This window comes from Lethenteron reissneri, chromosome 37 (assembly GCF_015708825.2).
Source record: "Lethenteron reissneri isolate LAM-NWPU_2019-01 chromosome 37, ASM1570882v1, whole genome shotgun sequence".
NCBI lineage: Eukaryota > Metazoa > Chordata > Hyperoartia > Petromyzontiformes > Petromyzontidae > Lethenteron > Lethenteron reissneri.
In genome coordinates, this window is record NC_083815.1 from 4,768,497 (window position 1) to 4,794,937 (window position 26,441).

At 45.3% G+C, this 26,441-nt stretch overlaps 1 protein-coding gene across 8 annotated transcripts; it reads left to right on the forward strand.

Annotated features, from left to right (window-relative positions):
* Positions 1-488: 488 nt before the first annotated feature.
* CAPRIN1 (cell cycle associated protein 1) lies at positions 489-26,045 on the forward strand. 8 transcript variants are annotated; one of them, XM_061566785.1, is made up of 20 exons: positions 1,009-1,384; positions 7,821-7,883; positions 8,034-8,120; positions 9,144-9,385; positions 10,153-10,235; positions 10,484-10,699; positions 11,534-11,586; positions 11,702-11,797; positions 12,818-12,973; positions 14,786-14,891; positions 15,704-15,750; positions 16,032-16,151; positions 17,272-17,388; positions 18,318-18,416; positions 19,707-19,881; positions 20,472-20,690; positions 21,769-21,872; positions 23,148-23,223; positions 24,615-24,677; positions 25,358-26,045. In XM_061566785.1, exons 1-19 carry the CDS (start codon positions 1,232-1,234, stop codon positions 24,665-24,667), a joined length of 2,265 nt encoding a protein of 754 aa, XP_061422769.1. In that variant the 5' UTR covers positions 1,009-1,231; the 3' UTR covers positions 24,668-24,677; positions 25,358-26,045. The 8 variants fall into 8 exon arrangements, with proteins under 8 accessions (XP_061422764.1, XP_061422769.1, XP_061422766.1 ...); XM_061566780.1 differs by lacking the exons at positions 1,009-1,384; positions 24,615-24,677 and adding an exon at positions 489-686; XM_061566782.1 differs by lacking the exon at positions 24,615-24,677.
* The last annotated feature ends 396 nt before the right edge of the window (positions 26,046-26,441 follow it).

Consider the following 26,441-nt stretch of genomic DNA (forward strand, 5'->3'; position numbering starts at 1 on the left):
GGAGGGGGGGGGTCTGGCTATGGGGGGGGGGTCTGGCTATGGAGGGGGGGGTCTGGCTATGGGGGGGGGGGGGTCTGGCTATGGAGGGGGGGGTCTAGCTATGGGGGGGGGGGTCCGGCTATGGGGGGGGGGGGTCTGGCTATGGAGGGGGGGGGGTCCGGCTATGGGGGGGGGTCTGGCTATGGAGGGGGGGGTCTGGCTATGGGGGGGGGTCTGGCTATGGAGGGGGGGGTCTGGCTATGGAGGGGGGGGGGTCTGGCTATGAGGGGGGGGTCTGGCTATGGAGGGGGGGTCTGGCTATGGGGGGGGGGGGTCTGGCTATGGAGGGGGGGGGTCTGGCTATGGAGGGGGGGGGTCTGGCTATGGGGGGGGGTCTGGCTATGGAGGGGGGGGTCTGGCTATGGGGGGGGGGGTCTGGCTATGGAGGGGGGGGTCCGCGCAGCACGTGGAGTAGCTACCACGTGGCCCTGTCTCGCGCACGCCGCTCAATGGAGGCGCGGCGCGCAGTGCGCATGCGCGGGGCCATGAGGAGGAGCAGGGCGGCCGAGGCGGCGGAGGCGGCGCCGCGCGGAGCCTCGCAGCTGCCGCGGCAGCCGCGGCCTCCCGAGGAGGCGGCGCTGAGGGCCACGAGGGAGCAGAGCGTCACCATCGTGCAGCACAAGATCCGTAACCTGGAGAAGAAGAAGGTGGGGAAGGCGGCGGGCAATGCAATTAGCGCGTTAATAATTTCATTGTTTTGAACGCGCGTTGTCAATGGGGAGGGGGAGGTTTCCCAGCGTGCATTGCGCGGCGGTTTCCGGTCCCCGCCCCCTCACACCCCCCCCCCTCTTTAACCCCCCTCCCCCCGCCCTTCAATAATCGCAATTGCATTTCCCACCACGGATAGGCGAGCCCCCGCCCCCCTTACCGCCTCGTGCGTTGGAGTCACGTGGCGTCGCTTGGACCAATAGAGCGGCGGCGGCTATGCGCGTGCGTTGTATGTAATGCAATGCGGCTCCCTCCCTCCCCCCCTCTTCTTCCTCGTTCACTTCAAGTCGCTCGTCGCTTCTCTCGCCGCTTTGCTTTAAACAACAAAAATTCGGATAAAAACACAAACAAACAAACCGCCCCCCCCCCCAACTCCCCACACCGAACTCGACGCAAATTTCTCCTTCAACCCCATTTTCCGTCGCTTCGTCGGCGATCTAACGACAACAATAAAAGACTAGAACGCGCAGCGCGGGAGAAAGTCATGCCGGCCATCACTAGCAAGGCGGTGAGCGCCGCCGCGGCCTCGGGCACCGCCACCACCACCACCACCGTCGTGGAGACGGTGTGGTCCGAGCCGCTCCGTCAGGCGCTGCTCGTGCTCGAGAAGAAGGCGAGAAACCTCGAGAAGAGAAAGGTCCGCAGATGCGTCGGCGGGATTTGCGCGTCTTTTGTTGACTCCCCTCGACGTTGTCGTCGTCGTCATTTTTTGTTTCGTCGTCGTCGTCGTTTGATTGACGCGGGGATGTTGGCGCGCTCCGTTGCACGCCGCCCTTGTTCGTTGTCGCTGCTGCTGTTGTTGCTGTTGTCGGGCAGCGTGGCGGCGACTTTGTGTGTCCTGGTGGTGGTGGTGGGCCCCTGGTCGTGTTTAGGGGGGCGGGAGAGCGGTGGCGCAGCGGTTAGCGCGCCGCGCTACGAAACCGATGCACCCCCACCCCACCCCACCTCGACCCGAGTTGGAGTCCCACTCGAAGTTTTTATCTCAACCGGTCCTGGGCCTCCCCTAGGTCGACTCGGCCTCAAACTAGTGCTTGGTGCGGGGTGCGAAACGTCGCCGCTGGGGAGACAAAGGCGGCCGGGCGTGGTGCTGGCCCCCCTCGTGTGCCACAGTGCCTGTAGCCTTCATAGGTGCTGCTCGCTCACAGCACTTGCCCCTACAGTCTGTGACAGGCTACACGGGGGGCCTTTGTCTTTGTTATCGCCAACCTCTGGGTGATGGACCTGTAGAAGGCCAAATGTGGGGATGCCGAAACGTTCATGTTACAACTCACGATTGCCTTCAGTGCGAGTAACAAGTAACGAGTAACAATACTCTTGGCAATCTATTCATGAGTTCAGTGCCAATGTCGAGGCCTTCTGACCGCGACGAAAGTGCTACGGGAGGACGACTTTGTGTGGTTTTACTCTTCCTCGTTCGTTGAAGGGACGTACGCGGAACTTCTGGTTGTGTACATTCTATTGTCACTGGCATCAATGCCGTATTCACGTGGAATGGATGTCCGTTTGTTGGCTCAAGGTTCTATTCCGGCTAAAGCGATGGGAACGATTCACATTGCTGCTGGCCTGGTCCGAGCAAAACGTCAAGAAGGGGAAGTTGATGCGGCTCTGATCTTCACGTTTACTGCTCCATGATGCTCCCCCTTCCCCTCGTCACATACCTCATCCGCAAGAAGCAGCATCATCGGCTTTACCGAAAAAACATAAGAGTATGAATCCTTGCAGTCACGAAAGCTTCAAATCTAGAATCATCATCATCATTTAGATGACATTAACATGGGATGTTGTTGGCAGCCGTTGGCGGCTTGGCTACTTAAACATTCGGGATAGTTGATGGGTGGTGATTTTCATGTGTTGATGAATTCGAGTTGGAAGAGAGGTGTGGAAGCTCTAGTCAGGTTGGCTTGTGTGATGTGTTCCTCATCAGCAGCAGCATCATCGTCGTCGTCATTAATATTAAGGTATAGCTTGTGCTAGCGAGATTTATTTGGCAGCTTGGCTCGGGTGGTGGTGGTTGTCTACTGGGCCAGCAGCTGACAACCGATACTACTCGTGATTTAATCATCGTTAATGTAGAGTGGAGTTGTTGCTAGGCATATATCGGTCTTGTTGTTTGCTGCATAGCTACAATGGTTGTTGTTACCGTTGGCCTAAGGAAGCTGGACAAACGCAACGTAAACCTCGCTCGCTATGCTGATCCACTAACTTCTTGTGTAGTATATTGGCATGCCATATAATTTTTGGTGATATCTGTTGGCGGTGGTGCACAAACACAGACACTAAAACACCACCAACACGCGATTCGATAACAATGCCTTAAATTACAGCTGCTGCTTGGTTTCGGGTTGTTGAGTTTGGTGGTTCAGCTGTTTGGGGGCAAGGAGGATACGTTGTTATTTTACAGCCGAGCCAAGGCAAAAGGACCTTTCACTCAATACTTTCGCTCATTATTAACGTAGGAAGTAGCTCCTGGGTTTGAAGGTCGTTGTTCGTTGGCTATATCTGACGAGATCTGTGTACTTTAGCTAGTAGTGGTGGTTGTGGTGGGTGGTTGGCATGACTGCTGGATTAAGAAGGCGAGTAAAGTGGAGGAAACTGCCCTCATCACGACTCTTAACGTGTTACCTTGGCTGTGTTTGCCACTCTGCTCAGTCGGGTCGTTGCTGCTGACAACATCCATGAACCACCACCAGTGGCTGCTATGTATTGGCTACGTAGGGTGCGAAAGAAGTTCAACATGTCCCTGTTGGTCTCTAAACGAGTGTACGGTATTTAGAAGATTCCAGACCATAGGCACGCATCAGAGTTATCTCTACTAGTATAGATCGTTATATAATCACCACCATCTAATATTCCAAAGTATAATCGTTATTAATACCGTACGTATACAGTAGATTCACCTGTAGCGTCACTACCACCGTCATGATCGTCGTTTACCATCATTGCTCGCGTGTGATGTCCTTCACATGGAAACCTTTTGCCCAGTGTCTAATTACATCATTCTCAATCTCATATTCTCTCCATTACGCGGTGCTCTTGCGGTTTGTCGAATCCAGTGTCCTTAATACGTCCACGTGCTCCCGCTACATTATTTATTAATATTCAATAGTTTTTTTATTTTCTCGTATTTTTAATATGCATCGTCCTCATCTTAAGGCAGAACCGTTGCAGACGCAATCCATTGATGTATAAACCCACCCCGACTGTGTCTTAAGCTCTGCTTTGTCTCGTCTTTCTCTCCACACCCCTCCTCCTCCCCTCGCTCTTTGTATGCGAGTCCACTGCACAGCCGTGCGAGTCGGCGGCGTTCCCCACGCTACAATAATCTCCACAGTCACCTCCTCCCTCCCCTCCTGCCGTGTTTAAAACCTCGGCCATTGTCTTCGTTTGTGCGCCATGCAAAACGAGCGAGAGCCCCCACCCCCCCGGGTCTCTCCTCTCCGCACGTTGTTGTTGTTGTGTTCCGTGACCTCGTCGACCTGTCCGTGTGCGTGGCGCGTAGCGTCTTGTACAATCCACACAGCCCTTTCTCCCGCGCCTATGAATCCCGTCTGTCTGTCGCCCACTCACGTGGTTCTCGGAAGTCTGAACATGGCTCCCCCCCCATCACGACGACCACGCGGCATGGGTTGGGCCCCCCGAACCCACGCGCCGCGGGGTGTGTGCGTTGTGGTGGTGGCTGGCTGGGGTGATGGGGGTTGATGAGTCCGTTACACACAAGTTGTTTTTTGCACAAATGTCCGATTGATAACCGTTATTATTGAGCAAAAACTAAATCGCGCGAGAGAGGGAAGAGACGCGAAGCCATCTTATCTCGTGTTGCCACCCGACTCAGCTTTACGGGCAGCGTTGTGCTTGTACCCCACGGTGGTGTTGCGTCTCGATGTGTGCACGTCTGTACTTGTCTTTGGAGCGGTAGTGTAGCAGTTAGCGCGCTATGAACTCGGCAACCTGAGTTCAATTCCTGCTCAACACCGGCGACGATTATCTGCACCAGTCCTGGGTGTGGTGGCATGCCCCCCACCCACCCACCCCCTCGTGTGCCATGCCCCCCACCCACCCTTCGTGTGCCATGCCCCCCACCCACCCACCCCCTCGTGTGCCATGCCCCCCACCCACCCACCCCCTCGTGTGCCATGCCCCCCACCCACCCACCCCCTCGTGTGCCATGCCCCCCACCCACCCCCTCGTGTGCCATGCCCCCACCCACCCACCCCCTCGTGTGCCATGCCCCCCACCCACCCCCTCGTGTGCCATGCCCCCCACCCACCCACCCCTCGTGTGCCGTGCCCCCCACCCACCCACCCCTCGTGTGCCGTGCCCCCCCACCCACCCACCCCTCGTGTGCCGTGCCCCCCCACCCACCCACCACCGCTCGTGTGCCGTGCCCACCTTCATAGGTGCTCGCTAACAGCACTTGGCTCCCACAGTCTGTTAAGGTGACACGGGGTGGGTCTTTGTATCTGATTCCAAGTCATCGTTTGCGTCATTCAGCCTCTGTGTGCCAGTCACACGTCCCACTTTGTTTCCTTATCGCCCTGGCCGTGTCACAGTCGCTATCTCTGTTATGTACTGTTCTGTATATTCAGTGTTCCGTTCGTCCGAGATCCTGTCTCTTCCACCAACACTTTTAAGCCGTCTGTGTGTGTGTTATATACCTCGTGGTTTATTTAGCTCTATATAACACAGTACATTTCGTGTAAATATCTCAAGTTATATTTCTAAATACACAGTTTAGTATAAATATGTCGTTATGCTGCTGATCATTGCATTGTATGCGTAGCTCGTTCTTGTGTCTGTACAGGTACATTGTTTGCCTTCTTCTAGAGAGTGTGCTATGTAAATGTATTTAATAGGCGTCTATCAGCTGTGTGTACAATCTTAGTCATTCATAGGTGTGTATTTGTCTTGCTGTCGTTCTATAGTGCGGTATGGCGTAGTTTAGCTGTGTGTCGAGTATAATTCTGTCTTGCCGTGCCAGTAACTTGGTGTGTGCCTTCTAATTGTCATGGCTTTATTTCATTGACCTATAGTTAAGTACTGTATCTTGTACTATGTCTAGGCTGCGCACAGTGTACATCTGTCCCTGCTTGTCTGTCATGTATTCGACTCTTGTACACATCAGTCTCTGTGAGTTGCTGTTTGTATATGTATTGTATATCTCTGAATGTTGTCTATTATTCTGTGTGTGTCCAGTATAAATCTGTCAATATATCTCTTCATCTGTCATGCATGACTCTTTATCGATGTGCCATAAATGTCTGTTTCTAGCTGTGTATTTACCTCACTGCCAGTGTATTTAAGATATATATATTCTTTACATGCCTCGGTGTATCGCTACATAGTATCTTTTATCTTCTATTATTTCGTCTTGTTTTCCTGTCAGAGCCCTCCAGCCCCCTTGTATTGAATGTTGCACAAAAATACAATTATCATATCCTCTATACAGAGCTGTGTTTCATGAGTCCCTCCCTGTTTTTTTCATTAGGGCCTTTTGTTGGCAAGGTCCTCGTTTTTATATATTCTGCTATGACGTTAATCGCCATGAATAGAGCTGCATGGGATGTGTTTGTCAATAGCCTGGCCCTTCGCTAAAGCCGAGGTGACTGGGGATCCGTTTCCCATGAGTGCACGACCTGTTTATTATTAAATTGCTATATAAGTAACTGTTGCTGACCTATTAGGATTCATTTCCACAGTGCCCTCTCTTAAGTGCTCAGTCCTAATGTTTTCCTGTGAATATTCTTGTCTCGTGGTTCATCGTTATCACCAGCCATGATCAAGCCACTGCTAGATGAAGGCCTTCCCAAGCCGTAGCCATTCCTTATGATCATGCGATGTAACACTCGATCTAGTCCTTGAACACGAGCTGATGGCATCCGCTCCATTTCATCTCCGGCGCGTTACCACCTTTGCCTGCCCACTGATGGTAGGCTCAACCATCGGTCATCATTCCTTACAGCGGTGTGTGCCAGCGTGTGGTTATATCCATGCATTTATGTACGTACATTCTATATATATGTAACTGTAGTAGTTTAAGTAATGGCTGTATTGGTGTTTGTAGCTAATACCTTTAACTTTCATAAGTTCCGTCTATGTAACAAGTCCGTTGGTGTGCCTGCATTGTGACTGATGCTCATCTTATATATAAACTGTTTTCGTGCTCATGTGTAACTTCAAGGTACTTGAGATGTATTCTTTTATGTTGCTATATAAACTTAAACCTTAGGTTTGTACACTACATTGGCTTTGTTTTATTGAGTCAAAAATCCAACCCCTGTGGAAAAAGACAACATGCAAACAACCCCCGCACGAATGCATAACAGTTTCCACAACTAACATTTTCCTCTACTTGCCATTTCACAGTTCTGCAGTGTTTGGTAAAGAGGAAATGGACTAATGTCGTGGTAGTGGATATCAACTGCAAATAGATGCACTCGCCGAAGATTATTATTCCTCAAGGAAGCTTAACCATTGCGTTAAGTTTTATATACGAGGTTAAACTTGGTTGTAACCATTACCATACCGCTCAATCCCGTGCGAGCCTCTCGTACTCTGGTTGGTGGAAAGGTATTGGATGAATATGGGAATGGGCCTCGTCGAATGGGGTGGTCCCTAGTGTGAACATTTCTGTGTTCTTGTGACAATTTCCTTGGTCACAGAAGCTTGGCTTTGCATTGAGAGAGGCTCCGTCACGATGGTGGTGATTATGCGACCCAGTGCTGTCCCCACCATGCTAGTGTTGTCCTCATTACATATATGTTTTAACAAACTTGTAAGTTATTGGCCCATTCCAGCAAAGCCCCAGAGGAAAATTGTAACGCACGTTCAGCAATAGCTTTTTGCTCTGTTGGCAGTCGGCAAAGTGCTTGTCAACTTTTTACAGTGTACTCTGTTTAAATAGAGGTATTCTAAAACGAAAGTAAGATTTTCCTCATTGATGCCTTATGAGGTTGACGTCTGTTTTTTTTGTCAGAAAACATAACATTAATTAAACGTTTAAAGTGAGTATACCCCAGGCATGCATGTCCAGTGTATTGTATCAGTAGTTTCAACGTGTGTTTTCTTTTCAACAGTCCAAGTTGGATGACTACAAAGCCAAGCTTAACGATGGACATGCTCTCAACCAAGACCAGCAGGTACATTATTCTTCGGCATGCCCTGCAGAACAATACAGCCTGTCATTCGGTGTGGCAGCTGCTGTGCTCTTAGTAGCTCGGTTTTTTAAGTCGCCAGTGTGGTTTACACGCAAGTGTTTTAAATTGAAACATCTGTCGTTTTGCCATCAGGAAGCCGTTGCTAAGTATATGGAGGTCGTCAGCAGCCTGGAATTTGCCCGAGACCTACTGAAGACCTTTGCTTCACTCAACCAAGATGTAAGAGGGTGGGCGGGCTATAGTTTTTCCATAACTCATCGAACATTTAAATGTTTTTCCCTCATTTTAGATACCATTGTTGCTATAATCTTGAGTTGTACAATTCACTAGGGTTATTTTTTTAAAACATTCTATGAACATAGTTACATTTTACATTCACTGCTAGGGGAGTTTATGGAATATCACTTGTATGCATGTGGACCAAATTGTTCAAAATGTTTGTGGGTTCCTTGGGTTGCGAAGCCTAATAACAGTTTCATGTCAAAGTCCATCGTTTATATAACGACAATTTTGCCCCATGACCTATTTCGTTCATTGGACTACACTTTAGCGGTTACATCATCCCAGGAAAAGACAAAAATAGGTAGGTAATTCCCCAATAACAACCCACATTCAAGGTCCCATTGAGTTTTGAATTCTTCCACAGTACAGTACACCAGTGGTGTAGTGTGGTTGGCATGCACCCTGGTACATGGAATGAAAATGGGTCCCTCTGTCCAATTTTCCCACCTTTTGTAGCCTGGGCCGCTCCAGGCTGTGTGCCCATGCACAGTTGGCATGGCCTTCATGCTCGATAGCTCCGCAACTGTCTTGTTACACCCTTCACGACCTAACCTTCATCTCTGATTTATCCAAGCAACCCGTTGTTGCATACGCTGGGAGAGCGAGCGCTTGCGGGTGCCAATTGGCTATCGCAGTTCCCCGCAAGGTCGTTGGAAAAAATGTTATTCTTGCTATTCTTATAGTGCATGGCTATCTATATTTACAGACAACTTTTTAGTCTGCAGGAGTTTCACAGGAGGGGGGTGATGTTGCTTATGCGGCTTTACTCAATCAGGTAATTTGTGAGTTGGTTCAAAATTGTGAATAATTTAGACCGTGACTTCAGCAGACACAGCCTCTTTTTAAATAACGCTACGGGATCTATAACTTCCACTGGGAACCGGAGTGGCCGTCGTGTTCGATGCTCCACTTTCCGCAGCAAGCGTCTCGGTTTGCGTGCCCGTCATTTTCCTTCTCCAGGTGCAGAAGGTGCAGAAGAAGGCGGCGCGGCGGGAGCAGCTGCTGCGTGACGAGGCCGAGCAGAAGCGCTTGCGGCTCGTGCTGGAGGTGCAGTACATCCTCGACAGCCTGGGCGATGGGGCGGCAGCACGCCTCGACTTCTTGGCCGGCCAGAACGGTGCCGCTCTGCTCTTGAGCCAGGAAATGGCCTTCCTGGACGACCTCTACAAGCTCGTCAACCCTGAGCGAGTGGAGACCACCAGGTGGGGCCCGCCTCTCTCTGTCCCTTGCGCGACTTGCTGAGCTGTGCGTTCAATACTTCACCGATACAATATTTGTTAAAGTTTCCCCTAGAGTTTTGGATTCTTTGAAATTACATTATGCCAGTGGTATGTTGTGGTTGTTATGAGCCCTGGTGCAAGACCTGAAATACGGAGGTGGGGGGTCCGCTTTGTCCAATTTCTTCCTCACATGACCTCAGTATTCCATTGGTCGGATTTAGACGTTATGCTTGTCGCAGTGAGTTTTTTTTTTCTTTTTTTTTCTTTCCCAGTAATATTAAAATATACTGTGCACGTCACATTATTAGAATACATTAGTTGTATTTGGAACACTTGCAGCTGAGCAGTCTCGTGTCAGGACTGCACCAGAACATTACGTAACATAACTACTTCTGGGGTCACTTGCAAAGCCCACCTGCTCTCATTAGTGGAAAACCTTTTAATGCCCTGCAAAGATTTATCATCAGATGTGAATCAGACTAAGTTACTTAATTCTCAGTGCTGGAATAAGCCCAATCAGGTAAATTTTTAATGCAGTTATTGACTGGACTAAGGCATTACCTCACTACTTGAGAGTTTAGTTTAATCACAAGTCACTGACTGAATTCACAGACAGGATCTAAGCCACACCTTGGCCACCTTGCATGTAAGTGCTGTTTAGTTTTAGCCATTCCGCTGCTGTGGGTTCTTATACTTTTTGATTTTATTTACATGCTTAATGAATAATTTACTTTGATTTATTATTACAGCTTTGAAACCCAGATGGAGCAAGCATCGCAGCACTTATGGGATCTGGTGGAAGGGAAGGATAAACCGGTTGCAGGAACTACTTGTAAGTGAACATTTAATTACTCATTGTTTTATATATTTTTTGACATCCCACATCTGGAATATCACAAATGTATTTACATCTCAAAACCATTTCCACTGTTAGGTCACAATACTTGCAGTTAATATTGTGTTTTCTGTATTCACTTAATTAATTGTACATAAAATAAATGTAATTCAAATGAATGTAAAAGCAAATTATTGTTGAAGTGTTTTCGATGTAAGAGCCTCTCTCTCTCTCCCTCTGTACAGACAAAATCTTAAAGGAGGTCATCGATCGGGTCCGTGAATGTGGCTACTTCGATAACATCCACACGCCACAGAATGGGCTTCAGGAGGCACCTTCAGAGGAACAAGACCTTGCCAGTTCTCCCGAATCGGAAAAAGAGGAGAAAGAAATACCACTTCCACCTGAGCCGCAGCCGCAGCCACAGCTGCAGCAGTTGCAGCAGCAAGTCCCAGAAATTGGTACTCTACAGACCCCATGTTTTATTCATTTCACTATTACATGATTTTTTATGGCGATATAAGTACCTTTACATATTTTCTTTGTCCCCTTATATTACCGTTTTAATCGGTTACAAACCAGCTGTGTTTTATGCATCTGTCCTTTAGAAAGAAAAGGCAAACCCCAACTAAGGAAATCCCTTTACCTATAGTTGAGTTCTGACCACCCTTGAGCTTATTGGGCTGTATATCGTTTCTTAAGCTACTCTAGAAGGCATGTTTTTAGACATTGTCCACTATTTCAGAGTGCATTACACTTCTAGCAATAACATGGTATGACCACATCAAGCGTGAATGATATTTGTCGGGCGATAGATATTTTCAACTTACGGTCAACTTGGATAATTGACGTCCTGCTGCATAAGGACCCACTGATAGTGGTGACTCAAGACTAAGACCCATGATTTCAGAAGTATTTTTTGAGTACTACTGCAATAATTTAATGGAAAATTCTCTAAATAAACATAAAATCTGTACACGATAGGAATGAGTTTTGAATGCAAAAAGAAATAATCCAAAATTGTAAGGACACTTTTACCCAACATCACATGACACTGCTTTTGTTTGGAAAAGCATGGAATTGACAAAATATAACCAATGTCATACTTATCGATCTGAAATAACTTCTGACAGATTAGTCAAAATTATTTTTCTTTTTGAATAAAAAAAAATAGGGAACACGATGCCCAGTACAGGAAAACAGCGCTTAAAAAATCTTCAAGTTTGTGTTTTGGAGTGTAAACATGCTGGATATGATTTGTGGTTTTTAAGTGTCGCTGTGATGTTTTACCGCAGAACCTGAACCTATTGAGGAATTTGAAAATGTGTGTGAAGTCCAGCCACGTGAGGTATGCCGGCGCAAGAGTTGATCCTTGATAGCAACGTTTAAACTTGTTTTCCTCTACGCAGTATATGTGGAACGTAAAAGTCCTAACTGGAAACACTTTGTTTGTACCTTTTCAGTTTGTCAATACACATTTCCTGGCAGCAGCAACCAAGACAGACTTCATCCCCAAACAGACGGAAGAGATTCCTTCATGGAATTCCGAGCCTGTTGAGGTAGTCTTATTTCCAGTGATAATCCAAGACATTTCTGAAGACGTTAAAAGCAAAATGTGCAGGCGTAATATATATATTTTTGAGAAATTTCTGTTATATTTGAATCTACTGAGCCGGTTATATTTGAATCTTCTGAGCCGTTGCTGGATGTAAACTTTTTAATGTAATTTATATTTCCAGAAAGCCTCATTGAGTCTGAAGACTAGTAATGTATGCCAAGTACTAATGATATAGCCCACCACATTCATCATAGTAGAAGGGCCGTTGCTCCAAAAGTTTGCTTTTTACCTATTTTTGTAAGGCAGTGTTGATTATAACTCGTAGTATAAGGCATTCGTGATAAACGAGGTGCCCTTTTTTGGCTTTTTAAATCATAGATTCATAAAAGCATGACTCAAAAATAAAACGTGCCAAATTCATAATGAACACTGCCTTGTAATATTAAAATATATACAATGCTCATGTTTCAGTCAGTGGCCTTCGTTTGGAGCTTCAAAGTAAAAATAGTTTTTTTCTGTTATAAGGCAGTGTTGATGAAAAATGTGGTTAGTTTTTCTTTAGCACGACTGCAATGCTTTATGCATTTTCAAAGCAATGTATGCAGTTTTGGATGAAGGATTATCTGATCAATTCAGCTATTTGGCTAATTTGTTGTCAGCAGAGGGCAGTGCAAGAAAATTATTTGTTGTATTCTACTATGGTACAACATCTATGTTCCCTGCATTTGCCAACCTGCATTGACCAGCTTGGTCAAGTATGGTCAAATAGCTCCCAAGACCAGCACTGTGTGGGGGTGCCCTCATTCAGCATGGATTTGAAAAAAGGGGCTGTGCACGTAAAAACAAAGATTACTGCGTGCCAAATTCTAGGCAATGTTACAGGGCACCCATTAAAGCATTACAAAAATATAGTAATTATTGACACTGCCTTTATAATGGAGGGTTGAAAAATACGTTAAAGATGCTTATATGCATCCAGAAAAATACTGATGCTTAGTATGCGCATCCCTGTGTTTTCCAGCAGCGGCCCATGCCTGTGACGGAACCCTCACCGGTCGTAGTAGAGGTCCAGGTGGTCCCCCCCGCTCCAGCTCCTGCCCCTCAGGACCCAGTGCTCCGCCAGCAGCACGTCCAGGACCTTATGGCTCGCATTCAGGGAACCTTTGATTTCATGCAGGTGTGTGTGTGTGTTTGTGCACCAAGTGGGGGGGGTGGTGGCTACGAACCCGGCAACCCGAGTTCGATTCCCGCTCACGGCCAACACCTGTGACGACTTTCTGAACTGGTCATGGGCCTCGCCTAGGTCGACTCGGCCTCAAATGAGTACATAAACATTGCTACTAGGAGACAAAGGGTGTGGTGTTGGCCACCCACCTCCTCGTGTGACGTGCCGGCCGTCTTAGGTGCTCGCTAATAGCAATTTGCCCCAACAGTCTGTTAAGGCTATATGGGGGGTCTTTGTCTTTGTGTACCATAGTCACTTGGGATCATCGCCTGTTGTTAAAGTAACCATGACAAGTTGGAGCGTGTCCCTCCCTGCTCAAGCAAGCAGATGTGGGTTAATGGGCCAGTGGTAGAGATGACATTCTTATTTCAATGATTGGTTTTGCATAAAGTGATCCGTTGTAACAATTTGAGAAAAGACCAAAACAAACTACTAAAATATTTTAGCAGTGGATTTTTAATACACATTTTGTCTCCAGAATCTTGCTGACAGATTTTAGTTTATATATGCAGCCTAACAAAAGTGGGCTGCTCTGCCCAGCTTATATTCGCAAGTTTAACCGGGAGGCTGTTCGTCCTCCCGTTTCCTTCACTCTAGATTTATGATTTTGCAGTCGAGGGTAGATGATAAGGTTGCACAACACTTGTGCTTTCTAAAACTGTATCGTAAAGATATATTTTGGTCGACTGTGGAAGAGAGGGACTTGGATGCCACAAGTTGGCAGCACCTTGCCACACCATCTGCTAATGACCGAATGGAAAATGACTTCAGAGGGTACTTTGGTTAATTGCATTTATGGAATATTCTCCATCAAACCCCCCCCCCCCCCACCTTGCCTCCCCTCCTGGCCGACTCATGACCCCCACTGCTCGAAATTTAAGCAATTCTTTAAATGTTGAAATGTCGATTTTGCAGTTTCTATTGCCAAGACTTGTTGACATTTACGCAGAATTTAATCCATATTTGAAACCGGTTCACGTTCCAAGTAATACGGTTCCATATTGGGGTGTTTTTTAAAAGGTACGCTAGAGAGAAACATTCCTATATTAATGTGAAGAGAGATCTTTCCACAAATATTTGTAGGGTATGAATAATGTGACACTTGATGTGGATCATTATGTAAGCGAAGGTAGCAAACGTTTTGTCCCCTTCCATGTTTTGAGGAGAGGTATTTGATTGACACTTGCACATGTGAGACCAATGTGTGCTGGCAAAGGAATTAACTTAGGAATGGGCAGCAGCTGCCTCCCACGAACAGCATGCAGCTTGCCACTTGTACGGTTTTCTAATGTAGAAGCAGAGTGCAGTACCTCCATATAATGGAACAAATGTAGTATTTTTCTTGGTAGATACACCACATGAATCCACCTCTCCAGGGTACTTTCTGTACGTGGGAGGCCAAGATGATGAGAAATATTGTTATTTTTAAAATATAAAAAAAAACGTACTACTGATGAGTGGTGCTGCAGTGGTTTGCATATTTGCACTGAATCTGGTGACCTGAGTTTAAATCCTGGTTATGGCTACATTCACCCACCTTCACAATGGCTAAACAGTCCCAATGACCAATGCAAACGACGCGGGGGGGGTGGGGGGGTCATCCACTATTGAACTGATAAAGCCCTGTAATTATATTTTATATGATTAAAATAGAAGTGTGGAAATCGTCTCGATTTACATTCTGGACACATTGCTGTGGACTTTTTGGAAACCACTCTTGTTCGGAAACGGTGGCTAATTTCTAATGTCCGTCCGCATTTGTAGGATTCCCTGCTGGATTACGAGCCTCCTGTGGACCCTGCAATTGTGGCGGCTCAACCCATGGCTCCTGTGGAGCTGCTGGAGGGGTCTACCATGGCATCTGCAGTCGGTGAGTTTTTCCTCCCTTTTTGAGGCCTTTGGGGCAGGGTGTGTCTCCTTGCGTGGCTGCTGGGTCGCAGTTGGGCAGAGAGAGATGTATGAGTGTACGTGCTTGTTGCCTGCGGTTAATTTGGAGTCGCTTAGCAATATTTTCTCAAGTGTGCCACATTTTGGAGCATTCATTAAAATTGTTTGCAGGTGAGCTGTTTGTCAGTGGCCCTTATTAGGAATACCCGACGACGCATGCTGTCAACACAGCAGGTTGTGTGTCAATTGTTTTTTTACCCTTTTATCTGGCAACAAAACTGACACCTTTTTTTTACAAGGAGTCATGTTTGCATTGACCACAATACCTGCAGTCGGAATGCAAACAAAAAAACATAACTCTGATAATGTATGCACTGTCCTTGAAATTGATTGGTCCACACCCGAGACAGCTTTCCTTAGAGCCTAGTCTCACATGGTGTTGAACCAGATGATGCCAAAACGCGCTATCAGAGTTATGTTTTTTGTTTGCATTCCGACTGCAGGTATTGTGGTCAATGCAAACATGACTCCTTGTAAAAAAAAAGGTGTCAGTTTTGTTTCCAGATAAAAGGGTAAAAAAACAATTATCATATTTTGCTACTGGCAAATGAGGTTCCAAACGTTGTGTGTTGTTGCTAAGGGCTGTTTCGGCAGCAGTGTAATGTATACATCGACAATTATAGTACGTTGTTGGCACAGCAGGTAATTTGGGTGTAGTAGTCCAGTGCTGTCTTTGCTGCTGCCGTGTACGTTTCGTGTACAATTGTCTAACTGGGCATATATTTGTCTTTCCAGATAACAGAGTGAATCAGTCTGATATTCCCCAACAGTCTTCTAATCAAGTAAGTACATTTTACTCTTCTGTGGTGTGTTAAAAACTATTGATTGTTCGGCACAATTGGTTGCTTGCTTTAATTTTTATCTTACGATTTTTTTTATCACGAGTTCATTTATTTTGCCTCGTTACGGTTTGGGAAAAGTAAAACAAATATGTGCCATGGTTTGCATCGATTATGAAAACAATGCTTCTAAGCTATCTTTTTTTCTTCTTTTTTTGCTATCTTATATTTACTCCCCTTTTTCCTCCTCCACTTCGTACACATTCTCTGCTGTTCATCTGTAGATGCCCCTCCTATCCGCAGCACAACTCCTTCCTGCCCCCTCTTCCCTTCTGCAGTCTAACCCTGTCCCTAGCTTAGCTGTGCTGGCCACAGATGCTGGTGCCACTGAGCAGCTGGGACAGGTAAGGGAAAGCATCTCTTTCTGGGCCGCATGTGAGGGCAGAGGCACTTTTGGCTGAACGGTTTTGACAACAACAAAAAAATTAATGTTGAGCACATGTTGATGTATGAAATGCACCTATTTTTACGAACGTACACAGCTCTGCTTTATAAACGGGGCTTTTACATATTTCTTGGTGTATTTAAGGAACACGGTAATTTCTGTATTTTGTATTTTATTATCAACTGGCTCTGCTTTATAAAGGGGGCTTTTACATATTTCTTGGTGTATTTAAGGAACACGGTAATTTCTGTATTTTGTATTTTATTATCAACTGGTGATGGAATTCCATATAATTAGAATAGATTGCTCTTTGGCCACAGCTTCCTTTCACTCACCTTTGATTATGAAAATCAAATACTTTTTTGCATCAGTGTAACCAAATTTCCAGTGTCAAACCATCCCTTTCACAGTTGAGTGAGCACATCTGCAGTATTGTCAGTTTCAAATAATGTAGATTGTTGTAATGGTTTGTATCGTTAAAGTTTTTGTATACAGGACTATATCAGCGAACTTTGCTTTTTCGTTTGGAGCAGATGCAGCTTTTAGCTTTGGGTCGTAAAAAGTACAAAGGTCACATGGTGGAGAAAGATCTGTTGGTCTGTATTTTTTCTTGGAGCGCATTATCAGCAAAGTCTGATGCTGTGGATGCTGATTACTAACTAAATTATTTTCTGTTTCTTTGCAAGTTTTTATTTGCCTGCCTAGTGTTTTGGTGACTGAATACCCTGGCAGTGTTCACAATGTGGATCGTTTGATTTTGATTTCTGCAATTTGGCTGCGGATTGCTTTGGGTCATTTACAAAGCACAGAGCAATGCAATAGACAGAAACCTTTTTGACATCCTACCTCAAAGTGGGCCATTGTTTATTGTTTCTTGCAGCCAAACTCAAAAGGTTAAACGATTATCCACAGCTAAACTCCAACTATAAACACCTTTAACAGTACCCTACGAAACTATGCCTATCCAGGCTTGCAATCCTGTAGAGTTGTATATCTCTTAACAGACTCAATAGTTAAACAAAAGACGTGGAATGTTCTGACACATTTTGCTTTGATTTTGCCATTGGCTTTGCCCACAGATTCCCATGGTTTGTACAGCGGTGAGTGAAGCGTACATTCCCGCACAACCGCTCTACCAGAGTGCACCACACATCCCCGACGCCCTGCCTCAGCAGCCCACCATCGACCCTACACAGGTAACGCTTTGCTCGACTCCCCCCCCCTCTCTGCTGGTGTGTCTACGAAATATTCGGCATGTAACAAAACAAAGACAGATCCCCCGCATAGCCTTAACAGACTTGGGGCAAGTGCTATTAGTAAGCACCTATGAAGGCCAGCACGGCGCACGTGGGAATGGGTCGCCATCACCTTGCCCCCGACCACCTTTGTCTCTCCAGTGGCAATATTTACACACAGCACCAGACACTCATTTGAGGCTGAGTCGACCTAGGGGAGGCCCAGGTCTGGTTCAAATAATGGTCACTGGTGTTGGCCGTGAGCGGGAATCGAACTCGGGTCGCCGGGTTTGTAGCACGGCGCACTAACTGCTACACTACCGCTTCCTATTAGGCATGTAACGATCGCCCCCCCATGATTCCATGATTAGATAAATAGTTACATTGCAGAGTCATGATTTCACTGGAGATTTTTTTTTGTTCTGTGTCTACTATCTATTTTTTTATTTGTCTTTTCTGCCTCAGTTGTATCCTCAGTCCAAATTTAACATTTGTCTGACAAAATCACCAAGAATGTCCGATATCATATTTGATCCATCTTATACATCATGTGTGCTTATGTCACTCATTACCCTGTGGTTGTTTTTTTATGAACGCTTGGTTGTGAATGTTTCACCCCTTACAAATGTACATTTTGACCTTGTTATACAAATTATATCTTTTGCCTCGTAGTTTCACTTCCAGAAAATGAAGTTCGTAGCTTTTTGAGTCCTAAAAAAATGTAGTTTTTAAAAGTTAAACACACTGTAAAACGGTGTTTATTTCACACGCATCCATAGTGTTTGCTGCGCGTAGCGGTATTTGTTTTATATACAGATTGTGCATTGGCGATACCAGTTATTGCCTCTTTTTATAACCTTGCGTATGTATGCGTGTGTCCGTGCCCTCAGTGCTTGCCTCTCGCTTCCGAGCAGATCCCAGTGGTGGGAAAGCCGTTGAGCAGTGGTGGAATTAACGTCAATGCTGCACCCTTCCAATCGATGCAGACGGTACGAACCCTGGCTTATCACCAAGCCCCCCCCCCTCTTTCTTTATATTCGGGTTGCCAGTACTTCAGAGAAAAATATATGTTTACGTTATAAAAGTAAATCTCTGTAGTCTCATTAAGCCATGGAATTGGGGGAGAAAAGTCCGTCGATTGGGGATAAAACTACGTTTAAAGTTTTGCCAATTTCTGGACACGCATGTGTTGATTCCAGTTATGAAAAGCTTTGCTTGTCCTTTAAACATGGATATTGGACATATTTAGTTATGATTGCTTTTCGGTGTAACGTGCTTTTCTACCGTAGCAATAAGTCCCCAGAAATCCCTAGATTGTTAACAAAAATCCCTGTGGGTTCTCCTTATTCCAAAGAGCACCTGAAAGTGCTCAGAATGGAAATAAAAATCCTTAATCTGGCAGCGCTGCCCCGTACGAGCACGCAACGTGGAGAAAATTTGGCTGAAAGTTGCAATGTCTGCAGCCAGCAGGGTTTAACGTGGTATTTCTGAGGTTTAATGTGCTTTTAAGTTGTATTTTCACAACTTGATTTAGAATTTTCTCCGGTCATGGGAGTTTAGTGCAGTGTTATGTTTTCATCTGTATGCCGCTGAAGCATCCATTTAAAATTTTACAGTTGCATTGCCTTAAGTCTCATGTGATTCCTTATTTTTTATTTTATAGAATCCACTTATTTGTGCATTGCAGTCCATTAACTCACGGATGGGCTTTATAGTATAAATACCTGCACATTAAAAAATGAAGTGAAATTAAGCATTGGTTACCCCCACTCCAAGGGATGCCTGGGGCCGTACTGCTTCCCTATTATGCATCCCTAAGACAACTGTGGAATTTCCACATTCACATGACGGGGCGAGTCAATCCACAGGAATGGCCGCTGTCAACGTCCCACAGATCGGCATTCATTTAATTGACTCCGGAGGCATGATAGATTGATTGGACTCCCCTATATGGGAGATTTCACCTTGCTACTTTTTCGATTGTCAGCCACATGTTCTAACAATATAGCATCCGACCAGGTACAGTAGAAGCTGTATATAAGCACAGTTCGTATTTAAGCAACACATGTTTATATAAGAGCAACATCTGATACAAGCACACAGCTGATCGTGCTCCAAATCAGGTGTTTGTTTATACCGCTATCCTCTTGTATTTGAACTGCAAACACGCTGTACAGAATATAAATTCATCGCAATAATAGAATCTCCTCTGCATGTGTAGGCGTACGCTGTGTGTGTTACGCCACACCATGACCTAGCTTTTGCAATCTCCTCTTCAGGTTTTTAATGTGAACGCCCCACTGCCGCCTGAGACGGAAGTGATCAAGCAGCAGCTGCCACCGTCGCAGCCCCCATACAGCACCGCCAGCTACAGCACGCAGCCCCAGACCCACCCGCTGTCCCAGCCAGGAGCCTTGGCACAGCTGACATTGGAGACAGATGCCTTCCAAACTGGTAACATGAAAGGAGCATGCCCTTGCCAGCTCCCTGCAATGACAGATACACACTCCCACATTTCACAGAACAAACCCCATTTTTCTCAATCCTTCGAAACACACTTGCACTACATGTGTAATTATAATGGCCGTGCAAGCACTGAAATAAAACTTGCGTAGGCTCATTGCTCCTTTCCACAGTACCCAGTTGTGTAGTGTGTGTGTCGGTGAAAAGTTTTAAGTTATCGATTAAACCAAGTCCTAAAGATTGGTAACTGAACATAGTGAAAACGTTTTAAGTAATCGATGAAACCAAGTCGTAAAGATTGATAACTAAACAGTCTGGTAAGTAGCAGTTTTACGAAATTATTAATTTTGTCTACATTGAAGACTAAAACATTTTAAAGGATACATTCTAAGCCTGGGATTTAGTTAAAATTTTTCTTGAATGGTTCAGTGACGTAAACACGGTCTGCTTTGAATGCATTGCATATATTATAGTCGCGCTTGTTTAATCGGACGGGAACATTTGTCCACCCAAGGTCTTGTGAGAGACTTAACTCTTTTGTTCATCAACCTCCCCCTGCCCACCCCCCCCCCCCACCACAGTGGTGAGTAGCAGCTACCAGGCGCCCCAGGAGACCCTCTCGACGTCGGCCGGCCAGCCCCAGGGAGGCGTGGGTGGGGGGGGCGGCTTCTCCAGGCAGGCACAGACCTTCTACAACAGCCGAGGGATGCCCAGGGGCACCGCGCGGGGCATGCGCAGCACCACCAACGGGTACCGATCGTCCAACAACTATCGGGGCGCCCGCGGAGGCCCCTTCAACGGTAAGCGGAGCGGCTCGCCGCTTCTGCCCGTGGCTGGACCGTGGTCGTTTTTTTACCCTTTTTATCTGGCAACAAAACTGACACCCCTTTTTACAAGGAGTCATGTTTGCATAGACCACAATACCTGCAGTCATAATGCAAACAAAAAACACAACTCTGATAATGATATGCACTGTCCTTGAAGTTGATTGGTCCACACCCGAGACAGCTTTCCTTAGAGCCTAGTCTCACATGGTGTTGGACCAGATGACGCCAAAAGGCGCACAACTCAAAGTCAATGCACCATCAGAGTATGAGAGCTCGGGGTATTGGCAAATGAGGTTCCAATGGTGGTCAGTGGTTTTTATAAAATTACTCAGTTGGGGTCATGCATTGCAATCATCGGGCCCTGACTGGCAAACCTGAGGACGGCTGCTTGCGTTGTGGCCGAAACGTCGTGAGAATTGTTTTATTATGTTTTATTTTTATTATTTTATTACTTCCCTTCTACGTGACTTTACCGAAAGAACCAAGAAGATGAATCCCTGCAGTCACCAAAGCTTTAAATCGAAACTTCGTTTTATTTCTCTCGTTTTACCTTTATGTTTGTATGCCTTTCGGTTTTTCTTAATTTCACAGTTATTATTGCTTCCGTTGTTTTAAATGCAACAACTTTAGCCTATCATTCGTGCATACTTTTTGCTTGCATTGTAATGAATTATTTCTTTCGGACACAAATCGTATACGTTTCATGAGCGTAAGGATAGATATTGATGAACCGGTGCGTAGAAACATGCCTAATTTACACACACACACGTGCGCACATGGTGGTTGTGTAGTCTAACTTGCCTGGCTGTAGATTTGTCAGGTGGCATCAACTGTTTTGAATTACTGATTACCGGTTTGCAGTGGCTATAATGCACTCTTCCTTTTGGTGAACGTCTTATAGGGAGGGAGTAAACAATGGCAGTTTTTCAGGTTATAATATAAAAAAATATTAAAATATCTATGAAGAAACCGTGCATTTGTACAGTCCCACATTTAATCCACGTGTCTTACAAATTGTAGCATTCTGAAATGTCTTCTTTCTGGTCGCCAGGTGCCAATTACGAAGGATTCCACGTTGGCTATCCAGGATCGGCAAACAATTACGGACAAAACTCCTTCGCCCCTCGCAACTACAGCATGGGCTTCCACCAGCAGGTAAGTAATATTGATCATAACTTGCACCGCATGATAATTTACCACAATAACTTGTCTGACTGCAAGCAAGAGGTAAATCAATGCATGGTAAAGTCTTCTCCTTGGTTACAAGTTCTTTATGGTGAGGTCAGCATGGGAAAATATGAATTGTTGCAGCTGTGCAGTGACAAATTAATGAACATTGCCGATGACCAAATCACCTCCCAATTAGCACGGTTGGCTATGTACATTGCGAAATAAGTTCAACATGTATACGAAAGCACCTGATCTCATATCTCGGGAGCTCGGCAGGGTTGAGTCTCGATAGTGCTTTAATGGGAAACAAACGGGCAAGCTGTCATCGTTGATAGTCGTACTTTATTCAGGCATGAACTTTGTGTGACTTTGTCAACAGTTGTTACACGAGTCGCCTACCTTTCCACCCAGTTGATGGAGACGGGGTGGAAGGTGAGCGACTTGAGCAACAGCTCGTGATGAAGTCACTCATATCGGCCATACCCGAATAAAGTTGGAATACGATTTACAATCAGTGCTGTTGAAACCTTAAGCCTAGGTTGTTATTATGGCTGCAGCACCACGTTGAGAGGGCAGTGCAACAGAAGTCATCGTTCTGTGCACCAACGTCTATGCTACCCACCTTCACAATCCTGGGCTGATCAGCACAGTGAAGTATTGTAAAAGTAAACCCCCATGACCCGTACGGTGTGTGGGGGGGAAGGCACTCGTCCAGAAATGGATTGACACGTGTGTTTACATGATGTTACCTGGAAGACTTTTGAAGGCAAGTAATAGGGGCCTACGTGTTTGGGGGGCGGGGGGGGGGGGCGCTGTCGGCGCATTTAAAGGAGTTGAGTCCTTGAGTGCAGTGGAGGGTGGCCATCATTGACCTACCAAAATAATATTCTTGGTTCTTTCGGTAAAGTCACGTAGAAGGGAAGTAATAAAATGATAAAAATAAAACATAATAAAATAATTCTCATGACGTTTCGGCCACAACGCAAGACAGACCTGGTCTTCACCTGAGGACGGCTGCTTGCGTTGTGGCCAAAACGTCATGAGAATTTTTTATTATGTTTTATTTTTATTATTTTATTAATTCCCTTCTACGTGACTTTACCGAAAAAACCAAGAAGATGAATCCCTGCAGTCATGAAAGCTTTAAATCGAAATGTACCAAAATAAGTGTTGAAAGGGGATTCATGTATTTGTGAAAACTATTACAAGCGACAGTAAAGGTATTTTCCTAAAAAATGGCACCGTGCTTATATCTTTCAGGAGGGAGGCTACCAGACGGGCTACAAGCGTGGCGGCACGGGACCAGCAGGGCCTCGTGGTGCGCCCAGGGGCGGAGGTAACTAAACCCTCTGGCTGGAGGAGACCCTCCTGATCCACGGTGTGGGTGGGAGGGGGATGGTGGGGGGTGGGCGCTTGCTTCACCGGGGCAGCTGTACGTGTACGTACACGCGTGCCGAGCGTCTTTGAGAAATACAGTCGGGTTAAAACGGACGCTTGAAACGAAAACGACACACTTGGGTTAATGTTCTCGTCGGTCTTTTAGCAAAAAGTTTTTGAAGCCATCCTGGGAAAGGTTAATCGTGCGATCACACAGTGGTGCACAACATACAATGTAAAACATGTTGATTGAGGCTTCTGTGCGATCGCACACTGTTATACCACTCGGGTAGTCGCTGTCGATGTTGGCAATTCGTTAAGTGTCCATGGCTGTTAAGCATCGTTAACATGCATTCCTCAAATGATTGTGCCTGATGGGATGACCTATTAGTTTAAATGTTGACTATCGTGTGTAGTTTTCGGATGGCTCTGTTTCAACTCTGTTGTCATTTTCCCCAACATCAAATAAAACATCAGTATAGTTACTTGGAATTTACCTTTTCAGACATCGCCTTTCTTAAGTGTATAGACAGACATAGGCCATACGTAGAGTATTGTTAAGTGCACAGACACATGCCCCACACCAAATCACTGCATGGATGATACTGCAATATACTGAACTTGAAATCTATTATTTGTACCGCATACATGGAGAGCTTCATGATACAGTTGTGTATACAATGTCATACCAAAATGTGAATTCATACTTGCTATGGGCCTTGTTAAAATGACACTGTTTGGCACTGTGATTTTGGTTTTCTTATGCACCTTGACATGATTTTACACGCTGAACGTTGCACAAGCAATCACTAAATTTAACTCAAACTGCTATGGAATACAAGATTGCCTTTTGGTAAATAGTATGGTATTTTGTACTTGTGGTGATGGTAATTGTGTCTATACACTTGAGATAACCATACAGTAAGTAGTATCTCAGACACTAGGTATCTTGTTTCCCTTGTTATACATTGTCTTGTGTACCAGCTTAGGTGGCAACTTATTTTGTACCTGAAGGAAGGATGTATGACTTTGTTTCCCTTGACCTGTCACACACTCAGTTATTGCATTTTGGTTATGTTGTTTTCCAACGAGAAATCTTGTACATGTAATTTAAATTTTCTCAAGTCTTGGGAACATCCCAAGTATTTTGCCACTGCTTGACATTTTAAGGTTTAAAATGACCATGTCTGAAATCTGTACCTTGGTTTTAATCATTTTGCATTATATTCATGGAGCTTTTTCCCTGAACTGCTAATCTTCACTTCAATTGCCTCTTGTTCAAATAAAGTTCTTTTTAGTGCAGATGTCTGTTGCTAGCATTTTTATTTCTGTCCTACATTTCATGTTCAGCTCTGGTGGAGGACTTTCTAATCCCTTGCCAGCATGACCTTTGTCTTGGTTGAAAAGAAAAAGGTCAGTTGACAGACCGATGATAAACATAATACACTTTAGTGAATTCAAAAGTTAATTGGTTCAGAAATATGCACATTGGAATCAAATTGGTTGAACGTATTGTGTTTTTGTAGTTGCCCTCGTTTGTTTGCACAGTATTGTTTGACTGTAGGGTTTTGTAAATGGAACTAAACGGGATATGCTAACTACATGCTGGTATTGCCAGCGCGGAGAAAGCAGCGGGGAGTTTGCTAGAACTGTGCTGCTGATAAGAAACCATCGTAGAAGCAGGACTGTGACTGGAAAGTATCAGGAGATGGGGAAGAGGTGGCAGTAAGACATGACCGCAGGCATAGGACATTATCTACATAAGCAGCGAGGAAGAAAGCACGGAGATACTATGGAACACATTTTTAAAATGACACAATTTGCACTCACCATTGGCGTTTCCTAATGTTTTTTCACAGTATACAGCCGTGTTTGGATTTATCGAGTCTTAGCAAGTAACATTTAATGCGCGTTGCCATTAATAGCAAAACCGTGAGAGCAATGCTTCAGTTAGTATAATTTGCTTACAAAAAATCGATGCATTCTCCATTTATCGGCAAAATTTTGTAAAGCTTCTCGTGACGCATGCGAATGGCGGGGCTTTGGTCATCGCGAGTCTCGCTAACAGGCTTTATCTCTGTGTGCGCTGGCAGGCCGTGGCACTTCTCCTCTCATGAAGCCGCGCTTTAAGAGTCCCATGACCAGCTCGATGACAGCTCAGTCCGTCGAGTAGATGCTCATCCCATGCAACTCCCACTCTGTGTGACCCAGCTTGCCCGGACCCTCTCCCCTTCCTCCCCCCCCCCCCCCCCCCCCCAGGTTTAGAGCCCACTTAGGTTTTTATTTCCATGCCATCGCTCGGTTTCTGTAACGCGGAAAAGTAGAAACCTCCTTAGGTAACCATTATAACAACTAAGTGTTTGTTACTCTTTAAGGCAAGAAGCAAGGACCTTTTTTCTTCGAACGCTTGATGAGAAAAAGAATATGAACGAGCAGGACTGCTTATTATGGATCAGCCACTCCTAGTTTTAACTAAAGCAAAGTGACGAACATTGAAGTTGATAAGGAAACCACTGTTTAAAAAAAATACATATAAAAAACGAATAAAAAATGAAAAATCTCAAAAAAAATTGCAAGGTTTAAAGTGAACGCATTTTATGGTCTTGAAAAATAGTCTTCCCTAGCTTTGTTCTCACCCCCTTCTAACATTTTAAATATCTGAGCACAGCTTGTGCATGATGTCCAGAAGCGGGCCACCCTTTGTAACGCACTATTCTCCACAGTAACTATTCCCCACTGTTGCGCTGTTTATTCACCATTAAAAGTTCACTGAAACGTAAATGCGCGTGTTGTGCGTGCCTTTTTGTCTGAGCGTGTGGTTTCACAAGCTGTGCAGTCTCGATCACTGTCATAAATTTCGTTGACTTTGTGCTGTTTCGGAGTAGAGTGCGAATAGGTATATCACGAACATTACAGTAATGTTAAAATACAGGCAGTGGATATCCACATTTGCATATCCTATGAACATTACATTTTAAAATGTTTCAACAATTTTTTTTCTAAATTTGAAGTTTTAGTGACTGCAAGGATCCATATAATCTTTGTTTTTTTCGGTAAAATGTTTCGTCTTTTAAAAACTCTTAACAGATAAGTGAAATTCCTTCCCGTATAGGGTATTAATTCTAGATTTGAAGTTTTTTTTTTTCCCCAATAGTTTGAAATTGGACGACATGGTGA

What these genes read in the sequence shown, in the direction of transcription:
- CAPRIN1 (XM_061566780.1), top strand. Translation starts at nt 489, where the DNA reads ATGGAGGCGCGGCGCGCAGTGCGCATGCGCGGGGCCATGAGGAGGAGC. An exon ending in GTAACCTGGAGAAGAAGAAG is followed by an intron (nt 687 to 7,820) that starts GTGGGGAAGGCG and finishes TCTTTTCAACAG; the next exon opens with TCCAAGTTGGATGACTACAA. An exon ending in CCACCATCGACCCTACACAG is followed by an intron (nt 17,389 to 18,317) that starts GTAACGCTTTGC and finishes CCGTGCCCTCAG; the next exon opens with TGCTTGCCTCTCGCTTCCGA.